The sequence below is a fragment of the Myripristis murdjan genome, chromosome 16, assembly GCF_902150065.1.
Source record: "Myripristis murdjan chromosome 16, fMyrMur1.1, whole genome shotgun sequence".
Taxonomy (NCBI): Eukaryota; Metazoa; Chordata; class Actinopteri; order Holocentriformes; family Holocentridae; genus Myripristis; species Myripristis murdjan.
Genome location: NC_043995.1, coordinates 12825250 through 12848071, shown reverse-complemented (window position 1 = coordinate 12848071; position 22822 = coordinate 12825250). Strand labels below are relative to the sequence as shown.

Here is a 22822-nt window from a genome sequence, read left to right as displayed (position 1 = left end):
CCCCTATTGTTTTAGTTGCTTCTTGTCTCTTAGTCAGAGAGCACCCTCAAACCAATAAATAATGCCCCTCCCTTTCCCAATCTCATCTCATTTTATTCATCTCTAGGCGCATCTCTGAAGGGGATGTCCATTTCCTCCTTATTCCCAAACACACACTCATACAAACATGCATCTTGCTCTTACATTCCTGAGCTTAACAGTGCCTTGTCTTTGAGTACCGATGACATGCCTTGGTTATGAGGATAGCAGGGGTTTTCGCCCCTCTCATCCAAGGACAAGAGTTTATTTGTAGTGGAGCTGGTTGTAAAATGGGAATTGGTTAGGAGGGAGGGAGGTCAGTGGGCTATTTTGCAGTGCGGGGGGTTAAAAATCAGTGGTGCGTAGTAGACACTGCCCTCATCACTCCTTTGTTCTGCGCACACACACACAGGGACACACACACTTTGTCCACTCCTTCAAGCCCTCTGTCTACTTCACTACCCGTCCTCACAAGCCTTCTTATTTGTTTGTTTTTTTTTCATCAGGATGACCACGAGAGTGGCTCCAGCTCCACCAGCCGCAGTGCCTCAGACAGCTCCAAAGCGGTGGCCAAGCCCCGCCGCCTCCAGCAGGCTGCCCCCAGTGACCCGGACCTGCCCCCAGGTGAGTAATGGCTCAGAGGGCAGTTGGACTCCTCTACCTCCCTGTTTGGGGAGTGACCACCGAGGCAGGCAGGGCCTCAGTGGGGGAGGACCAGGCCATAGAGTGAGGTAGAGATTAGAGCCTATTTACGCTAGTCAGATATGTGGGTTTGCTATCTTGCCACCAATGCTATGGATAGAGTAATGCAAACAATAAGAATTGATTGAAAAAGACTTAGTAAGGCAAGCAACAAGATGTTGGCTTTAAATCTATGCCATTAGCTTGTTGTTTTGTTGCCACTGCCTCCAGAAGTAACAATTCTAGATTCGAAGATAGGTATGTATTTGTGGGAGAGCTGTGAAACAATGTATTTTTCACTGGTGTTAATGCACCCTTTTAGAGAGGACGGGGGAAGTGTCTGTGATAAATCTCTGTGATTGCTCTTATCAGCAAGGCCACTTGACCACATGCCTCCTATATGACTATGGATTCCATGCCTGCTTTACTCTAGCCCTTTACAGCACCTCACAAAGTGGGGGCTTGTTTGATTGGTGCTGCTCAATGACATTTTTAAAGCATTTATTAAGATTTTCATCAATTGCTAAACTTTGGCTTTTAGCAAAGAGGAGCTTTGAGGTAACACTTGACATTCTCAAACTCTTCCAGTAAAACACAAATCTCTTTAGATTCTTGTATTATTTTCTATTTCTTTTTAGCTAGCTCTGTAGTTTTTATGCCTAGACCAGAGAAAGAGTGAAATTAGACATACATGACCTCATTCTTATTAGGGACTTGTCACATTGTGTATCAAAAGCTTTTGCATGCAACATGTTGAAAAAAAAATGTAACTGGCGCTGAGAAGGTCTGGGGGCATGGAAACACTCACCTTGTGAGGACGAGGGAAAGAAAGAGGTTGGCAGAGTGAGTTTAAAGATGGAAAGAAAAGATGTGGCTGTTAGAGAGAAAGAACAGAAAAAGTAAGGAGAGAGCTTGAGCTTTTAAGAGCTAGGTCACACTCTAACACCCAACCATAAGGCAACGCTCCCAGAATCCCAGTATGCATAGATGTATGAACACACACTTCTGGCTGGTCGTATCTGGGGAGGATCCATTTCCAGGCCTGACGTTATGAGATAATATCGTTCCCCAGCTGTTAAAGCAGGGTGCGTCACACCCCAGCACCTCCCTCTGGGCCTACCTCCAACAGATCTGCTCCCAGGTGTGCAACTGTGTGTGTATGCATGTATGCGTATGCAATTTTGCACGCTTGTGTGTTTGCGTATGTTTTTGTGTGCAGTTGTGTTCATATGTGTGTGCACCCCACACAGTTCCAGGGCTGGAGTTGGCAGCAGTCCATTATAGGCTGTAAAGACAACTCTGGGGTCAAAGATCGCTTCACCTCAATAACAATAAGGAAGCAGATGAATGCTGTAATCCCAGACTTGCTAATTAAAAGGTAGAGGTTAAAAGGTAGAGGAGGTAAGACTAACCTGCTATGACTCAGACAGAGGATGTTTTCTTAAGAATGAGATACAAAACAAACCTGTCGAGAGTCTTTAATGTAGTTAAAGGATGTTTTCTAAAATTGAGGGCACATGGGGCAGCATTTCAAGTTAATGTACATAGGCCATTTTGCAGACATTCATTTAATAGACTTATGCTTTTCATTGTCCACCATGAATATTAATGTCATACCAGGTGTCTATTCCCATCTCTGTTTAAGGAAATGTTGACCATCTCTATGGCACCATAGAGTTTGCCATGTTGAAATACTGGCCAATTCTGGGGTCAGTGTGCTTTACCGGGTTGAAATACAGGGAGCTTAAACTTTATTATTGTGCTTCTCTTTTTGTAGACCTTCAATGATTGATCACAGTTTGATACCAAGAAAGAATGAACAGCTTTTATTCTGGTGTACTCACATGAATCAGTGTTGTTTTCATGTTCCTGTTTCCAGCAGAGACATAAGGGATGTTTTGTGGATTTGTCCTTCTTCCTTCCTTTCTGTCTCAGGCTGGAATAGCCACAAACAGACAGTGTGTGTGGGGGGTGATGGGTGGGGGTTTGGTCGAGGTGTGGTGGTGCCGGGGGGAGAGAATATTGTGTGGCTAAGACCTGTGTTAACTGTGAGACTAATGCAGGGCAAAAGGCAGTCTTGCCTCTTCGTCAGCATCTACGTCGACAAACCACTGCCGTACGTCTGCTCCCCTCCCCTTCAAAACAACCAAAACAAAACACGGCCGACACTAGAAAGCAGCCACCAGCAATTATCCAGTCATTTGGCCCTAAGCTCTCACATGTTGAATGTATTTATCCTCCCTGTTCTCTCTGTGGTGGAAAATAGTGATGTTAATTCATATGCCATGGGATTGGTAGCCACGCAAAGACCAAAGACCAAAGACCAAATGCTTCCACCTTGGGCGATTCTGTGAGTGATTATGTTTACTGCTGCTTGTGGGGGACCAGTGGCCACCGTTTGTGAGAACTGCATTTCTGCTCCAGTGGGATCCTGCTTAGGCCCTATTCACACTGTTGGAAAATGTGTTGTTTTATTGTAGTTTCAAAGGAATTCCAAAGTGGTACCCTGTGTCTTTGAGTTTAGCTTTGGCTACACCAAAACTACATTCAGGGCCCGATTCACATTTCAAAACTCTCTCTCTGTAAAAAAAAAAATCTCCATCCACACGTTACTGTCTTTCAAGATAAAGTACCTCAAAATATTCTAACTTGGAAGTACAGCAGGACATTGAGTGTGAAATGACTTTAAAATATGGCATTTTCTCTAGATTAAGTAATTGTTACCACCCACTGTGATGGGAGACACATCCCATCTGCTGCAGAACCATTTGAATTCACTGGTCAGACCCATTCTTGACACATATGGCAACTTGGTTCTAGGACATCAGATTGAAACATTTAAGGCCGTTATGTGGCCACAGGCCCGTTATTGATTTGGGTAACCTATTCCACCTCTCTGTAACACTGCTGCAGGTTTACAAATCCTTGCCTTTGCCATAGGGATTGCTAGAGTGTTAGAGGACCATTTTCCTCTGTTGCCCCATATTGACCAGTGAACTAATACATTGACCTGTGTTACACAACCTGGAGAGCAAATGCTGCTCTGAAGCATTCCTGTTTGTTGGATAATGATGCTCAGATCCAGTTGTATTTTGTCAAGTTCAACAGCTGCTGTCTGGAAAGTCCTGCAGTTCCCACCCAGCCACAGAAGCACAGCATGCACATTAATTCAAAAGCAAAGACCAGTGTGCGTGAGTGCACTCATTCTTGCGTGCTTTTGCCACTGTAAGTCTGTTTGTGTGCATATAGTATCAGCATGTGCATACAGTTGTTTATGTGCATGCACTCGTGTGTACATGCATTTATGCATTATGTATACATTCATTATCTGTAAGACTATGATGGTTTTATGTGAATGTTTGTGCTTTTTTCTGTCTGCACAAGCATTGTGCTTGCATGCATGCTCTGCAAGTATGTGTGTGACTGGGGGAGATTGAGATTTTTACTCTCCAGTGATAAATCCTTGCACTAGTGCTGCTGCTGTCCTGGTACTGGGGCCTCTGCTTAAAAAATAAATACAGGAGCTGTTATGGTATTACTGGTAAATACTACTTATATGGATGGAGAATAGCCTGTACTGGTAAAGGCTGGTGCTTTCTCCACTGTGCACTGGAGACCTGCTGTACCACGCTTGGTTGGGTTCGCATGCTGTGTTGTATTATGGGAGGCTCAAGGGTTCATCCTAAGGGTAACATTATGTGATAACAACTGTATAATAATCAAAAACTAGCAATATTTTGTCCAGTTGAGCCACACACAAACACAAAAATCTGAGGTCATTTGAAAAACAAGAGTCCACTGTACACAGACTAATTTATAGCCTTTATTTAGTACAAAGACACAGTAACTAACATTTTGCCGTGCACTGCATCTTTTTCAGAGAATTGATGTTTTGTGATTGATTAGCTGATGAAGGCATAGTGTATGTCTCGCTGCACTAAATAAAGGCTATAAGTTAGTCCTTGTGCTCCAGTGGACAGTGATTTTTCCCGTTCCCTAAAAGACTAGATAGTCTGCCTGAAGAGATAGATCAGCAGGGAATCGCTTGATCTGAGTCTACTTCTCTTGCTGAAGGTAACAGTAGGATTGAGGCAGCACTGCAGAATACACACTTCTATCTTTTCACAAATCTTAGAGAGTGGTCTGCTATTAAAGCTCTGAAGAGTCTCCCTCTTTTCCCTTAGCTCTTGCCAGGCGGGCCCACCCGCGTGAAACTCTATGAGATGCTGTGTGTGTCTGTCTTGATGAGCCTAGAAGCAGAAAAAATGTAATCTGCAATTAACTTTGAATCAGGAGAAAAAGGACCTGCAGGACGAGGCTGTATCAGCTGTTCAGGTCTGGCCAGCCATGTTTTAATGTGAGGACTAACTCATGTTTTGCCCTCTGGAAAACTAGGATATTGTATCTTTCTGCTCCTGGAGGTCAAATAAAAGATCCTTAGGACATGTAAATAGGGATTTATACAGTTCTGGGAATTATATTCTGCACTTGAAATATGCTGTAATCCTACAGTAGCCATGCATTCTTTTTTAATAAGGTCTAGGCTACAGTGCTAACTGTAATAATTATGTTTTAGAACACTGCAGGACTACCATACAGTATATTTATTGTCTGATGGACTTGTCAATCTTTTTCTCAATGGCTAATAATTGGGACGGCTAATAGCTGCTAATACTTTCCATATACAGGAAAAAGGGTGAACATGGACAGTATAGTGTTTCTTTCCTGTATTGCACAGAAGAGAGTACTTGGCTTGTGCTGAGATCACATAAAGGAGTTGGTTTTTCCAGTCATTTTATGGTTGAACAGTTTTAAGTGGGCTCCTTCCCTGTGGGCCGCAGCACAGGTGCTGGCTGTGTCAATTGTTTACAGAAGTTCAGAGCGGCATGATGGCTCACGGAGAGACGGACGGGGGCCCCGGACTGGGTGCGAGGCGAGGAGAGCTGTAGCAAGAGTTAGAGAGTGCAACAGAGAAAGAGAAAGGGCCCTGACATGGGTAAATTAGATCCAGAGAGGGGAGTAGCAGGGGGTAAAGCGCTGGTTTTACTGCCCGGGCTGCAGGTGCGACAGCCACTTTCAGACTGACCCCAGAACCATGCACGCGCGCACGCATGTGCGCGCACACAGCTGCATTCAAGAGTGCAAGCAAACAGCCAGGCACATACACTTAGTCAAGCATATGCATGCATGCAAGGCCATGCACAGATGTCATGAACACACATCGTTGTTTGAGTTGAGTTTATATTATGTCATCCTTGCTTCCTGCCACTCTGTTTGGTCAGGCAGCAAACGAAGGAGAATTTTGTCAATTGGATTATGCTAATATGCAGTCAGGCATGTGTACAAGTGGCAGAACAGCTAACCAGTTCATATAAATATTTTCATCAACAGCACCATTTAGTTCTGCCTAATTATCGGCTCTGTTATGCCCTGAGCCAGGCATGTAGATACAGGAAGACAAACATTTGGTTTGGAAAATAAGGGAAAAGCATTAAAGGTTTATATTTTTTAACTCAGAGCGACTGTGTTTAACAGTATATGGGAGGAATGAATAATGCCATTGGTCCTGTGGTTAGGAGGATTTATTGCTGTATATTTTCATATTTTATGGACGAAACTCCCCTGTCTGTAATATTTTAAGTTCTTTCTTACTTTGTTGAGTAATGACCTTACCATGTATGTTTTTCCTGCGAAGCTTCTGTTTCTGGGCGTCACTATGGCCATTAGGAGGTACTGGTAACACAGCAGGATGGCTCCCCCAGCTCTGCTGAAACCCAATCTATGGGACTGCTCATTCTCTTCTTCTCGCTCTTTCTTTAGTCCATCTCCCTCCTCTCTTTCCAACACCACAAAAGCCCCCACACCCACCCATGCACCCTCAACACACAATCGTCTTCTCTATTCTGTTCTCTCCATCATTACAAAATCGATTTTAATTAGCCACCACTCTCAATCACCACAAAATATCAAAATCTCTCTTTTCCACTGATTTCCCATTCTTTTCATATCCACCAAGACATTCAGATTCCGATGAAATGTTTCTTTATTGGCTTTTTATCGAGAGTCAATAATGATGTAAACATATCCAGCTATCACACTATCAAGTGAATGTATAATGAAAGTTTTTCAACACTTGTTGCCCAATTATTTGTTTTTCCTTGTCATCAGCTTGCCAGGATAGATCATTTATTTGGATTCCTGGCATTCCTAAGGCCAAAGTTTCATTGTGCCATCTATAACTCTCTCTCCCATCCCATGTAAACATGTAATAAGTGCTCTGAGTGTGTGTGTGTGTGTGTGTGTGTGTGTGTGTGTGTGTGTGGTGTGTGGTGTGTGGTGTGTGTGCCATGGAGCTTGACTATATTTAAGAGAGTATGCAGGCTCCTGAGTGGGTTTTGGGGGGATATGTCTGAGGCAGCGTGTGCATAGTTTGGGGTTAAACAGGACTCCACATCTGAGAGGAGAGGGGAGCCCTTCAGAGATCCATAAATTTTCCCAAGATTTGTAGCACTGCTCAGGCCGGGTGAGGAGTAAAAATGTTTTCTTATGGATATTTAGCTCTTTTCACTGCTCATGTCCAAGGGATAGACCGTGGCGAAAAATAACATGTCAGGCCTTCCGTTTATTTACGAGACCATGAGGATGGCAGGGGTCAGTGGTACTGAGCCTAGGCTTTCAGGGAATGTAGTTCAGGATTTCACTCTTTTACTGTGTATCAGCACTAAATTAGCATGTGGCTAATATATGTCCTCCTCTCCTTTTTGTCCATGCTTGTGTGTGTTTGTATGCAGGCTATGTGCAGAGTCTCATCAGGCGAGTAGTGAACAACGTGAACATTGTGGTGAACAACCTGATCCTGAAATACGTGGAGGATGACATTGTGCTGTCGGTCAACATCACCTCAGCAGAGTGCTACACTGTAGACGATATATGGGAGAGGGCCTTCATGGACATAACTGGTGAGCAGTGGCCTCTTATACTCCCTGATATTTCAATTAACTGAGACCAGAACCTACACAAGAGGTGTTTAAAATTCTTAGGTCAAACTAGGCTCAAACAAAAACATAAGACCACTTTAAATTTTGCCTTTTGCTAAAATTCATAAAATTGGTGGTTGGAGCATTACTTCTTTAAACCTGAGCTGGAATCATAACTAAAAAAACAAAAACAGAGCTGCTTCGTCATGCCATCACAAACTAAGTCCATGAAGTGGTCATTTTCAACCGTTGTTAACAGTGTGGAAAGCCTCAGTCAAATGGGCCTACTTACAAACCAGTTAACTAAGCAGAGGTCATAACAATACATACTGGAACGGTGTGAATAATGAAATTATTCAAGTAATCATGAGTACTGTTATCAGTGTATGATGGACGTGTGAGTTAGTGGAAATTGAAAAACATTGTAACTGATTCTACCAGATAGCTCCCAAAACACAGACATACTCACACACGACCGCTTAGTTGAGCCTCTTGTAAATGCCACACTATGTAAGAGCCCTGTGGTGTCTGCAGAGTGTCATCTCCTGGTTTCCTAGGTTTGACGGAGAAGAGATAATGGGGATTTATTGCCATGACTTGCTCTTATTTCTAACAGGCTGTTTGAGTGTGTGTATGTGTCTGTACACTCACGCTAACATTATGTACACTTACATTTATGCATGCACATAAATGCACACGTCTGGACAAGTGGGTTAGTGCCAAACACAGTGTAAGTGTATACCAGCTATGTGTGTGTTGTGTATGAGTTAATCTGTGTTCATTCTGTCCTCTCCCATCCCTCTCCAGCCCCAGAGCTGGTCCTGAGGAAAGTGATCAACTTTGCTGACTGCACAGTGTGCTTGGACAAGCGGAACGCTAGCGGCAAGATCGAGTTTTACCAGGACCCACTGCTATATAAATGCTCCTTCAGAACCCGTCTTCACTTCACCTACGACAACATGAACTCCAAGATCCCATCCGTCATCAAAGTGAGCAGCTGTTAAACTTTCCAAAGTGGGAGACAGAGTTGGAGAGGATTTCATGTGTTGGTGTTGCAAAGAGTGAGGCAAAAACGTGGCATAAACAGAGAGGCAAAGTTAATAAAAGTTAATAATTTTATTTGATTGTGCCCTTTTCCTAAAGTGTCACGCATGTGGTTATGGGGAAGTCTAAAACTGCCATAGCTGCGAGAGCATTGATACCGTTGTGTTAATGGAAGGTCTGACCTCCTAGTGGTAGGTTAGCTGCTTAAACCAATAGCAGGATAATGACTAATTTCACTCCCATTGTTTCAGAGCAGTATCATTTTTAGATATGTGTGGAAGAACATTTTGTTCTGGGAAATTCTTATTTCCTGGACTGAAATGAAAGATAATGCTGCAGATAATGTAATGCGTCACTGCAGTACCATCAGGATTTGGTTTTGTCTCAGTACTCCCCAGAGAGATTTGACTGCCCTATAATTGCTTTGTCAGCTACTTTAAGTTGACTGGTTTTAAATATGGTACCATGCTCCAATGTGGTATGCTGGAAAGAGCCACCCCAGAGCAGAAGATGACATTTCTATGATGTCTGACAGTTGAGTCAATATTTGTTAATAAGAACAAGTGATGCTATAATTGAGTGAACCGAGTCTAGAGAACTGCATCTGTAATGTCATGAGGCAACACTTTCTGGGCTGCTTCACTGGCTACAGTATTTGTGTGAGGTGTTTGTGAAGAGTTTATGTGAACTCTTTAAATGTTTGTTGGAGTATAAATCTCTGATGAGCTTAATTTCAAAACAGTGTTAACAGTTTTGAGTGGAAAAGGTCCCTCTAAGCCTGTCATGCAGTACTGTCACATTTTCCAGAGTCATTTTTGTACTCATTGTCAGTGGGGCAGCTCCAGAAGGTGTTTGTATAGCATCACACATTACAGTCTTGGCTCTCTTGTTCTTTGATTTAGAAGAGACTTGTTTATCTACCAAAATGTAAACTATCCCTGACAACAAGAATAACATGTTAATTATTTTATAGATGCCTTTTCATCCCTGTGAAATTACAAATGAGGAATATTTTGTGCTTTTCGAACCTATCCCAGCCACAAAGTTGATTGTTTCTTTTTGTTTAGCCACAGCTCCAAAGTGCTTTCACAATAAGGAGAAAAATCGTAGACATTACGTTTTTTTGTTTAGGTTTTATGGTCTGTGGTTTATATGTTTATGTACTGCATTTCTGCACAGTCATTTCAAAATTGTTTGTTTCCATTGCCACCTCTTGGTTGCTGCAGTGTGGGTGTATTTCAGTCCCACTGATCTATTAACTGTTTTTCTCAATGGGCAAAATTAAAACTGAAGGGACTCGTTCCCGTTTATATATAGCCAGTCACAAATTTTGTGGGGCAGTGAGTTAAAATAAGCCTGTCATGCAGTCAGCCCAGCAACAGAACAATATGCAATTCACATCAAAGATTTTCCACATTTAACTGCCCCCATGTTAAAGCAGGTCAAGCAATTACAACAGCAAAGAACAACATTAGATTGAAGACAGATATTTTATACTGCCTTATACTGTCTTACATTGTCATTTATAGCATATTGTCACTGAATCTTTTTCTTCTGATTCAGAAGAAAAAACATAAACATAATGCAAAACCCTGTGCTTATGTGAAATGTCATTGAGCTGGTATAAGTAATAAAGTGCATGGCTTTGCATTAAATACTGAATATTATTTAGGTTTTTTTTTTTTTTTTTTTTGTCTTTTTGGTTTGGCTTCTTTTTATCCCCACATTGTGCTCTTTTTTCTGTTTTTTGGCATATGCATACTCCCCTCTTACTACTGTTGCTATATATCTATTCAGATTCCGATCATGGTTTGCGGCTTGTAGTTGTACATCACCATATACTTTGTTCAACAGGGTTTGAAATTGCATCTCCCACATGGAACACCAAACATCCAAAAGGGAAGCCAAAAGGGAATCCCTTGAAGTTCTCACAGTGTCTAAGGCAGCCTTAGTCTTGTCCATGGAATTTTATTATTCATGCTATGTAGAGGGGCACTAGAAGTGGTTGGGCCTGCAGCCCATTTTGTGTCCCAACCTATAGTTTAACAAATCACATTTCAAATTTCAAACCTCTCACATTCTTTATCCTCCTTTGTTTTTCTTCAGATCCAGACCATGGTGGAAAGCCTGAAGTTGTCCATTACTGACCAGCAGCTGCCCATGTTCATCCGCATCTTAGAGCTGATTATTGCCCTTTATTATGGAGAGATTGGGGGGCACAAAGAGGGTGAGGGAGAGGAGGGCAGTGGGCATGTCAGGGAGGCTGTGGCAAATTTACCTGGTGAGTGGGGGTCTGTTGTGGAGGCCATTGAAATATGTGTCTCTCACTTTTGTCTCTGTTGTGCTGGACCCATTGATACCATCTGATATTTCAACTAAAGTCGAAAAATTGTTTTTTGAAACTAGGGCTGAACAAATAATCAAAATATTATAAAAATCACAATATGGACATGTGCAATATTCAAATCACTGGGGCTGCAATTCAGCACCAAAAAGTGTGTTTCTGTGGATAATCAACTGTTGCATAAAAGATGTTTGCATGAGGGAATAGCCCATTGATTCAAACACTGTCAGTCGATTTGTTGAGTTTGCTTTTGTCCCAGACTGAGTACAGCATTTGTGTGTCAGTATGGTTGCACCCGCACTCATATTTCGTAGACAAAATTTACAAACATGGTCAAAAGCTCTTAAGTGGTTAATGAGCCATTGGAACATGCTGAAAGCTTTGACTTCTTTCCTCACACAGCGTTCTCATCTTATGGCACTGTGCATGTTGCCTTGCTCTGTGTGGCGGCTCTGTCTGTCCACATGCTGTTGTTGTTCCTAAATGGGACATTGAACATCACTTTGACCATGGTGTGCGCTCCTCCTGCTTTTTCCACAAACAAAAGCCGGAGCGTGTAACTCGACACAGACTGTTGTCGTCAGGCCTGATCCCCTCCATCTGGGTGCTGGAGAGGCAGGAGAGGGGAAAATGAATGGAAGAAACAAAAAACTATCAGATGAATGAAACCTAGCTCTGTTTCAGTCTTTTTGATTGAAGCTGCACTTATGCATAACCATATACACAGTATTTGGGCCTCCACAAAGTGCACAGTTGCACATAGGCTTGCATTCAGTGTATGCACACCTGCATGCAGAATAGACAGCTTCAAACCATGAGGTAAAGATAAACTCACACATGCACACACACACGAACACACACAGACAAACAAACTTAGACTTCTATACTTTTAATAGCCATATCTTGCAATAAGAAGAAAAAAATCTTTTCCTCTACACTCATCTCACAGCTCTTCAACCATTCATTTTCATCCCAGCCAAACAGAATAGGATTAAGCCCTAGGTCCCACCAGGCTAAGTCAGCCTCTGTAGCACCAGGAGCGAATTATGGAGGAGGGGAAGTGGTGGGCAGAGGGGAAGCAGGAAGCCCAATATGATACAGGCCGTTCGCTCACTCTCTCTAACTCACTCCCTGACTGTTGGCCTGGAACTTTTACTGCAAGTTGGCACGGCTTCCAGTTCTGTGTCCAATGCCAGATGTAAGAGTCGGTGTCATGCTACTGCTATGCGGAGCCTCTGAGAATGAATTAGTATCCCATCACAAAAATATACAAGAGGGGACCAGCTCTTGGAATCTGAGCACCCCCAGATCTTGTTATGCTGGAAGTAATCGACAGAGCGAAGGAGCAGGAGGGGGGGGGGGGGGGGGGCAGGTGTGTGTGTGTGTGTGTGTGTGTGTGTGTGTCTGTGTGTGTGTCTGTCTGTGTGTGTGTCTCTGTGTGTGTGCGTGTGTGTATATGTTTGTGTGTGTGGGTGTTGGGGTAGGGTAGGGTTCTTGTTCATAACTTAAGGTTTTCAATGTATTTATTTCAGACTTAAGGAGTAAAGCTGATTTTTTTTGGTACAAGTAGCAGAATAATGGCTCAAATGATTTGTGATTTATGATAAGTAAATATAATGTATTTCTCTCAACAAGCCATTATCACCGATGGGATTGGAGTACTGTCATTCAGCCATGTTGATGCTTATGGTGACTGACTTGGCTTACATGCACATTTATTTTTAGGGGGTTGTAGTTTGTAGGAAACAATCATTGTCACATGATTGCTGGAATATGATCCCAGCATTTTACATAGTACTTCATCACATTCATTTGATTTCCCATAGGCTGCTGGTGCTGAGTTTCTACTGTATATTCTGGCTTCATTGCCCTTTGTGTGTGTGTGTGTGTGTGTGTGTGTGTGTGTGTCTTTCAGTCTTGCTGTGAGCTGCCTTTAGTAACTGACACTGTTGGAACAGAATGAAGGCTAATGTTTGTGTGTGACTTAAAAAGTGTGTGTGTGTGTGTGTGTGTGTGTGTATTTGGTGGGGGGGTTATATGTGAATAAGAGAGTGAGCCTGGAGTAATGGATTCAGTCTGGCTCCACTCGGGGCTGTATTAATAAGCCGTGACTTTTAATTGAATGCGGTTCTTCCTTGAACATTTTCAAAGGGAATATTAATTTTCCCCCATGTGAAGGTGTTTTTCTTTTTTCAATTAACGAAGTGGAAAAAGCCTTGTAATGTGTTTATTTGCCTGTGAATCACTGTGAATGTGTGTTGTTTGTTTGAATCGCTCTCTTTTAGGTAGGAGCCAATGTCTCATTAATGAATAGCCCTAATAGGTGAACTGTGTGGGATACTTGTGTGTCACTAACCAAAGCAATCTCTTGGTTGGGATTAGACGGCTAGTTTCTCTCTGTCTGAAATTCAATGAAGTCTATGAAACACTGTAAAAATTTCAGCGGTTGGAAACATAGATGACTAACATGCTTGAATGGACCAGCTGGTCACGGCAGAGAAAGCTGTACGGTTTCAACAAGTATGAGAAGAATTAGGAGCAGAGGCCTGTGGCTGCAGAAGTGTGGCAGGGTGTGTGTGTGTGCGCATGTGTCTACTTACAGCATGTATGCGAGCATGTGTGTGTGTGAATATGTGCCCACAATTGTATGTGTTTTTGTGCCTTTGTTTGTACTTGTTTTTGATGCTCCGTTTGTATAAGGGTAGGCCTGTGGCCGTGGATGTATTTGCATGAGTGTGTGTGATTGCACACTTTGTAAGTTTTCATACTTAGAGTATGTGTGCATTTTTTGTTTTTTTGTGATGAGAGAGAAGCCGTATTTGCTTTGAAAATCAGCTTACCCTCTATGCTGTCAGAGGCCGAGTGAATGGAAGGGACCATCACACGTGTATCAGCTAGAGGCTAGAGGCTATCATAAATCAGAATTCAGAAATACTTTATTGAACCAGAGAGGAAATTAGGTATCCCCTCATTATCTATCTATCTTCCCAACATAAGCGTCATGTGGCTCCCTTATGCTTGCCTGGTGACGTGACTGGACCTCTTTTTAATCATCTTTTTAGTTTTTGATATTGGTGTGAAGAAAAGGAGGAGGCCATTGAGTTCATAAGTCTGGTGTGGATGGAACAGCTTTTAGTGTAGCAGAGGGTTATGTTATATTCTCTTGCCATGACTGTTAAAATGGATTTTAAAACATTTTGATATTAATGTCAGGCTGGTAGTGTTATAGTGAAACGATATGTGAAGCACATGTTGGTATGTGTTCTAATCTTTTATATCAAAGTGAACGGGCCTCCTCATGAGTGTATGTGTGTGAGTTACCTGGGAGGACGTGGTGAATAGACAGATGATCTGTGAGATCTGTGAGTAGGTGAAAGGGTGAGAAGTGTGTGTGTATGTGTGTGTGTGCTTATGCTTTTGAGTATGCTTGTGTAATCATCCATTTTCCTCATGTCACAAAGCACCCTGTAAGTTTGCATTAACATTTTGGTGTGTGTATTTGTGTACATATGAGATATATGAAACATATTGAGGGGATCTGAATGTGCGTCATGTTGAACCTATGCATGTGCATGAACACATGCACAAACATACCCATGCACATCCAGCAGATACATGGAGAGGAGAGTAGAGTAGCCTTTGCTTAAGGGTCAGGTAGCCGGCCCACCTCTCCCTCTATAAACATGGAGGGACATCTACTGGCCTGAGAGAGCACTGCCTTCTCTTATTCCCCGCTCTCTCTCTTTCTGTCTCTTACTTTCACTCCCTCTCCCACTCTCCCACAATGCCACTCAGTTGCTCACTTACTGAGCTGCCCGCTGTTTCACACACACACCACTGCCTGGAGAGACCTTGGTCCTCTGACTGACAGGCTTACTGACACTCAGTTTGTACCTGAACTCTGCCAAGGCTCATAGATATATCTCAGGCTGTAGCACTGTGTTGTAGTACTGTGATTGTAAAGTGTGAAGTTGCCCATTAATAAGTTCCAGTCACAGAGGGCATTGTAAAAGGCTTTGATTGCTGTGATGGCTAATCAGAAAATGGTAGTGGGGCTTTTTCACACCTGTGTGGTCACAATGCTCACCCTCACAGTGTTACTGTGGCGTACTTTTTGGCTGGCCCACATCAGTCTCTGGGAATTTTTCACTCACTACTTGGGATTAACACTTCAAAGTCCCCTTAAGCTGGCCAGTTTTGATCACTTGATTTATAATTACGCTTTTATTTTGATTACCCTGCAAATTCAAAACTAGAATTCAGCAGGCTGTGACGTGAAATGAAAGAGCTTAACGTGTTGACCTGACACCTCAAAGGCTTCCAAGGAGCGAGAACACAAAAAAACCCTAAAAGAGAAATGAGCAATATAATCGGACAGGGATACAGGGGGGAAAAAAGAGAAAAAGCCATAACATGGGATTTCCAACTGCCAATTCGCAAAGTGAAAGATTTAATTAAAATATGTCATAATTTTCACCGCCTAAGCCTCTGGGATTCCTCAGCTGTGACCTCACGGACGATATTGTTTTCTTGCCGAGGACGTGGGGCCACGAGGAATGGGATTACACATTCTTGCGTATTGACATCAGCTTCCCCTCTCCCGGCGCGCATGGAAACAGACACGATGGGATGAGTTCAGAGGTCGGGATGAGGGATGGGAGTGGTGGGGGGTGGTTTAGGGAATGTGTGACCCCCCTCCCCTCCTGCCCCTTGGGAGTGTTGCAGAGAGACAGAGGAGAAAGAGGGGAGAGACAACAGTCAGATGCCTTTACCACACCTCTGCTGTCAGTTGGTCCCCAATCCACCAATGTGTGCCCACCTACTGACTGACTCTGATCCCACTGGTAGTCCACAACACACTCACATTAGCCTCCTGCGTTTTCCTTACAGTTTTCTGGCACGTACATGGGGACTGACTTGGAGACAGCTTCTAGCTTCCTATTTATCTTTAAACCCCCGCCCTGTGTTTTCCAGTCATTCCATGTGGTCCAGGCCTGACCCTGATCTGAGCCCAGGTGCATAGCAATGTCCACGCAACATCCCCTAGCCTCAATCCACTTTCATCTTACTCTCTTGACTTGGTGCAAGGCCTGCCCCATAGTAGTGGGCAGTGTCCTAGATAACCTCTCGCCCTCTATTCCAAGTGCCTGAGGTGTGACTAATCACCCGCCTCCATCTTCTGTCCACTTTCTCCAACCTGTCTGACAGTTCCAGGTTAAACCACTCCTAACATCCTCCTGCACTTATCACCAGCCTTGGCCTGTGCTATAAGTCTAGAGTTGTCCATCGTACTTTTCACCTCCATTTTAGTCCCTTGGCTGGTTAAAAAAAAAAAAAAAAAAAAAACTAAGGCCCAGTTTCTTTCCCCTCCCTGTGCCCAGCCTTGTTGTGTTCCTGGCTGTGGTGTCTGAGGCCTGTGCTGCCGGGTCCAGCTGGGACAGCCCTGACCACAGTGATCCGCTGGGCCCAGCCAAGGCTCTCCTCTGTCAGGATGCTGGCTGACAGGCTGTGCCCTCTGGCCTCCAGTGGAACGGACTTCCTCAAACACACACGGAGCAGCACAGATGTGCACACAGACGCACACACTGGCTCACACATACAGATGAATACTCAGAGCACATATACTGTATACACACCCACACCCACGCAGAGTTCACACAACACACATGCACTCGCACACCTGCATGCTGGAGTATTGGCAGCAGCTACTGTGAAACTGCCTTGGCCTACAGTGTTTTTGTATGTTCAGTTGACAGCTGAAGCAACTTGCTTGTATTAAACTAGCCGGAAGGCATTTTAATTTAGTGAGCTACAGTGGGCACAGACTGACACATAATCAAGAGTATTCTCTTTGTCAGTCTAATTTGTTCCCCTAAACCAATTCTAAGAATAAAATAAAAGAGAGCAGTGTTTCCCAAACATAGGCTTTACCTTGGTGGACCACTGAAGAGGCTTTAAAAAAAGTCTCAAAAATGTACATCACATTATAGAGGGGTTAACAAATCTCATAGCGAAAACTGAAAACTCCTCTCATGAGAACAAAGTTTAAAAATCTACAAAATTCTATTATTTAATTTGAATTGGAGATGTGTAAAACTGCACAGAATAACACTTTAACTGTGTATGGTGGGGCTCGGGGATAAATTGTTTATTGAAATTATTTTAAAGAATACTTTACCCTATTTCTAGTATTTCTTATTTCACAATTTTAATTGTAGTTAATTCACCACTGTATTTAAGCGTCTTTCTGTCAATCTCTTTCCCTGTATATGTTTGCTCTGTTGACTTCATCAGATTTCAGACTTCATCAACTGTGTGTTTTGGATTTGGATTTTTTTCACCTGCGATTCCATTGTCACAATGGTAGGCAAGCTGAGTTTGAAGGCAGCTTGTTATTGATGTATCGAAATGATTGAAACCAGCAAATCAAATGACATTTCCATTTGTCCAATACTCTGTAGTAGTGAGGCGTTTAAGGTACCATGAAGGTCCTGACTTTGGTTCCCAGGGCTTCTAATAACATTTTAAGACTGTGTCTGTTTTTTTGCAAACAAAATGCTGGTTGCATGGTGATGGTGACCATGAAGGGGGGCAGGGGTGATGTTGAACTGTGGCATTAATGGGAAACCCTAAATGGGTCAAATTATACTTGGGCAGCCATTAATATGCCTGGGTGGGATGCCCAAGTGTATCATATGTGTGGGATACAAAGCATTCAGAAAGTTATCATGAGTGCTGTGCAAACTGTAAAGTTTTGACTGTTGTCTCTATGACTGGAGACAACCATATCAGAGTAATCAGAATCAGAATACTTTATTGATCCCCAGGGGGATCAATAAAGTAAAGGAAAGGAAATGTACTGTATTGTACATCAACTCTTGTGTAAAGATGTAACACAGCTGTTTTTGCACAAGAACCTTACACTCCTGTTTTTTTTTTTTCAACGTGATTTACTTAATGACATTAAGTTCTAGAAGTATTAGAATCAGCAGTGCCAGTATTTATGAGAATTATTGTTGAACTTTAGCAATTCCTACTAATTTAACTTTAGTAGCTGGTTGTGATGACACTTTTGAAATAAATATTTTCACAGTATACACTTTTAATTATATTTGAGTCTTGCAGACATAATCCTGACTGTTTTATATCGTTTTTTCCCATCATCAACAAAAACTGATTTGAAAATGTTCATGTTGCCCTGTAATTACTTGTGCTGCATACTGTTCCCTTCCAGGTATAGATGTGGATGTGGAGAACCAGGGGCTGACCAGACAGTACCCCAACCCAGACCTCTACATGCAGGCTGGAGGGACAGAGGAGGCAGACCAGGGCTGGGTGTCCTGGGCCTGGTCCTTTGTCCCAGCCATTGTAGGAACAGAGGAGGAGGAGGGAGAGGAAGGCCTTTACCAGCAGAGAGAGTCAGGAGGTGGCCCCAATAACCCCCAACAACACACCCCCAAAGACCCCATCGTCTCCATAGGCTTTTACTGCACCAAGGCCTCTGTGACCTTTAAGGTAGTGCAGAAATAACAAGCAAATACCATCAGTAAATATTTTCAGGCTCTTGCAGAAATCTTCATCATGTTTGTTAATGCCATTGGCAGCTGATCTTTTCTTCCATGTGTAAAGTGTTTCATGTACTTGGAAAACAAGTGAAAATATTAAATATATAAAATGCATGGCTATCCACGGGTAAATAAAATACTCTTATTTCCTGGTCATGTTTATACCTGCAAGTGTGTTGCAATACATTCATAATAAATGAATAAATAAATTACATGCAGGATTTTAATATGTCCTTAATCATCACTTTTGGAAAAAAAAAGTCTATATTAAATCAACCACAATATGCATAGTAGTTACAAAAATATTTTACATGTTGCAAAAATATAACTGGATATGTTTGAAGATATAAATATGGATGTTTTTAATGTATATGTTTGAAGATATAAGTAGGGATGTTTTTAATGTATGCACTACATGGAACGGAGGACAAATTAGTATAGGGACTGGTACAGGAGGTTAGGAAATTCTTTGGAAATTCTTGCAGATAATGTGAGGCATTGAATTTCAAGATTTAAGATATAGTTATGTTAACAATTATGATTTTTTTTTCCTTTACTGACATTAGTGTTGTTTTTATGCACCCCCACTGCCCACCCCACCCCTACATCGTTTTTTTTTTTTTCTGGTAATTTTCAGTTTGAGTCTTAAAAGAAACGCTTGATCCTCAGGAAGTCTCAATCCTCTTTGTCTCTGTGTGCGGTACAGGGGAGTGTAGTGTAACCGCTAACTGGCGTCTCGGGTCACGTTAATGTTTTAAACATTATACATGGTATGATGACTATTCAGAAACGGATCCCAAACTTTAATCCTGCCTGCTCACTCAGAATAGTTGGAATTCATCTGCGTTTCCCCTCAGGTTCAGCCTTCTCAGATCACATTTCTCTGTGTGTGTGTGTGTGTGTGTGTGTGTGTGTGTGTGTGTGTGTGTGTGTGTGTGTGTGTGTGTGTGTGTGTGTGTGTGTGTGCGTGTGCGTGTGTGCTCAGACTGTGTGTGTGATCAGTGAAAGGGGGGCATGTCTCAGGCCAAACGGAGCCTGGTGCTTTTCTAATAATGTTGAAATTGTTCCTGTAGTGTTTGAGTTCTTTTAATCAATTAATTGCCTCTCATCTGGAGTAATTGCAGACAGCTGAAAGGATGGCGTTGGAAATGTTCTCTCCTCTCTCATATGCGGAAGTATTTAGTTTGGGGGTATTTCTTGTCTTTGAACAACCACAGCATGAACCTGAATTTGACATGCACGTGAAATCAGAGAGGTATTTGTAAGTTGCTGATGCATTACTCCCTAGCTGTGTTTGATCAGAAAATTTGGCAGTGTACTCGTAGGACTTTTACACACATTATGCATAGTTGAGTGCTGACCATTTGACCCCCCCACCCCCCCACCCCCAACCTCCCCTCAAAAAAAGAGAAAAGCAAATTTTAAGTGTTCTTATAATCTTTTTCAGCTTGTTTGTCAGATCCATGATGCAGTACCCAGGTATTCACATCCAAAGCTTTTGTATTTTCCAAGATGCCTCACAGAGCATCATTTGATTTGTTTTTGATGCCCAGACTTTTAAAGTACGCAAACAACAAAAGAGCAGCTAGCTTGCAGCAGTAGCTCTATGCATTGCTGGATAGCTAAGGCTTTCGCGTTGTCGCCGCTGTGCTTGATTGCTCCTCTGTCTTCTTGACCCACTGTGTTGTGTTGGGCCCATGTACAGTCAGAAGAGCCCCACCAGGCTACGCCAAGGCAGCCATGTTGTGTCTGGATTAAACTATCGGAATTGAAAGAGGGGAAGGGAGCAAGGGTGAGAGAGGCCGCTCCATCAGGAGGGATAATAAGGCGCAGCTGCTTCTCACCCTGCACCTGCTTCCTGTGTTAAAGTTGAATGGGTTGGGGCTGCACAGTTCAGCAGTGCACCCGCAATTCTTAGATTGGCTAAGCCTAAATCATCACACCCCTCATCCCCTTTCACCCCCATCTCTCTTTCGCTCTACCTCCACACACAAACTGAAGGCCCTGACAAACCATCTCATTGATATTATCTCTATACTGTTTGCTATCCTGAGTGTTTTAAACAGGCCGTTGTTGTTGTCCCCCAAAACGTTAGAGAGGGCCTCCTCTTGAATCAGAGAGGAGTGGCTGTCATGTGGTTTGATGTATGTCTCTGGCCCCCCTCCAGACTTGGAAGAGAAAACAACCAAGAGTCAGTGCATCCAAGGGCTGGCATCTTGTCTCTGATCTACAAAATGTCATCTTCTCTCTCTTGGATGTTATTGTTTAGGGGCTTAAACATTGTTCTCCAGGGCCTCATTACCCTTCACATCCAAGGACTCACATAGCTTTGTTTATCCCCTCAATCATGTGTCTGTGTCAGTACCCAAGCACACACACACATGCTATCCAAAGTCTGTGATGTTACATTTTTGCAACATCCATATTATTATTATAACTAGACATTTGTTGTGGTCAACAGATTCTGACTGACATTTTCTTTGTGTTCTCACAACATCTTGAAGAGGCATTTGATAAAAGTGATACTTTTTTCTCCATTTCTCAGATTGTTCCAAAATTTCATTTTAGTGGACCCTTTCCTCAATTTGTGTAATTGTTTTTGACTTAGTTGTTGAATATGTTATTTAAATATGGGTCCGGAATTGTTGTGAATGCCTAACTATAACATAAAATAAAACAGTTATGAAAGACTGCAGTATCCATGGTTATGACATTTGTTGTGGCATTTCACTTGTAGGACTTAATGTGTGATGACAATTGCTTATACTAACTAAAACATTACGGTATCTTTTGATGCTGTTCTTATTCTGCCCCGATATCTCTTTCAGCAAACGTCATGCTGAAGGGCTAAATAGCCATGACTGGGGTGTTATTTATTTATTTGACTTTTATAGGAATATGTAACATCATTCTTGACTGTACCATGGTGAAAATGAAGTGTTACTGTCATTCTGTCTCTCAGCTGACAGAGACCCAGTCAGAGAGCAGCTACTACAGTCCTCAGAAGGTGAAGTCCAGAGAAGTTCTATGTCTGGAGCAAGAGGGAATCACGATTGAGGTAAGACCTGTATCTACCCTGTTACCGTGTTTTTGGCAAGTTTTTTGAAAGGTTGTGTAGATTATAAGCGGCATTAATAATGACGTATGCTGTGGTAAAAATTACATCAAATTAAGACCCAGCAATTGCTTTCTCAGCCTTTCATCATGACTAAAACAGAGCTAAAAGCATCTCATATTTTTGTCATATCTTATTTTTCAGTTCAATTATCTGTTCTTCTTTCTGATCTTCCGCTGTTATTATTATCTCCTCGTTATTCAGTTTTGGAGAGACATCGTGGCCAGAGGTTCTTCTTAATTCTCTCCCTAAGTGCGTTTTTAAAGCCTCTCCAGGTCACTAATCCCTGGCCTGGGTGAACACAGTGGAATTTAGGCCTGAATCGGACCCAGCTCTGATCATTTCCGCCTTTCCCCCTCGGCGTAGAAAATATTTTTATACCTTATTCTCTGATTACCTGGTTGGAGTAGGAAAGGGGTTTTCTGCTCCTAAGCTTTCTGCCAGATGTGAGAATTCTGAGAGATTTCCAATTCCAATTTCTGTAATTTATGCTTTTGCTGGAAGAGAGAGAGCAGTCTGAATTGGGACCAAAACTGAGAGCTGTGAAAGGCAACTGGATAACTAGTAAAACAGGGAAAACTAGGCATTGCAATTATTGTGTGGTGAAACGTAAAGTTTTATTGCATTGCTGTCTGTTTAGTTGTCTGCTGGGTGAAGTGAAGGCCCGGTGAGTTAAGGGGAACCACACCTAGCTGGCGGTTACAGGGGCTGCTGCACTGCTACTGCGTGCGCACACACACACACACACACACACACACACACACACACACACACGTGACTCAAAGAGAAGAGGAGAAAGTGTTAACTGTCTGACCCCTGCTCTGTTTTATCCCAATAAAATGAGTCTATAACCTCACCAACACCACAAACCAGTGTAGCCTCAAACTGGTCATGGTGGGAAACCTTATTTGTGATAAGTCAACAATATATTGGGTCTTAAACTGTCATTAATTTCAGATTTCATGTTTTATTGGCATGTAAAAAGGTAACTTGGTCAAATTAATTTCTGTGAATTATAGCACTGTTATAGTTTTACTGGGCTTATATTGACTACACCAAGGCATATTACACTCTGGGT

At 42.5% G+C, this 22822-nt stretch overlaps 1 protein-coding gene across 3 annotated transcripts in view; it reads left to right on the top strand.

Annotated features, from left to right (window-relative positions):
• Positions 1-22822, top strand: part of vps13b (vacuolar protein sorting 13 homolog B) — a 379425-nt gene that overhangs the window by 21094 nt on the left and 335509 nt on the right. For all 3 annotated transcript variants that reach the window (XM_030071613.1, XM_030071615.1, XM_030071614.1), the window contains 6 exons: positions 525-642; positions 7491-7658; positions 8484-8665; positions 10827-11001; positions 18299-18579; positions 21592-21687. In XM_030071613.1, the coding sequence (XP_029927473.1) occupies positions 525-642; positions 7491-7658; positions 8484-8665; positions 10827-11001; positions 18299-18579; positions 21592-21687 (1020 nt within the window). The remainder of the gene's footprint in view (positions 1-524; positions 643-7490; positions 7659-8483; positions 8666-10826; positions 11002-18298; positions 18580-21591; positions 21688-22822) is intronic.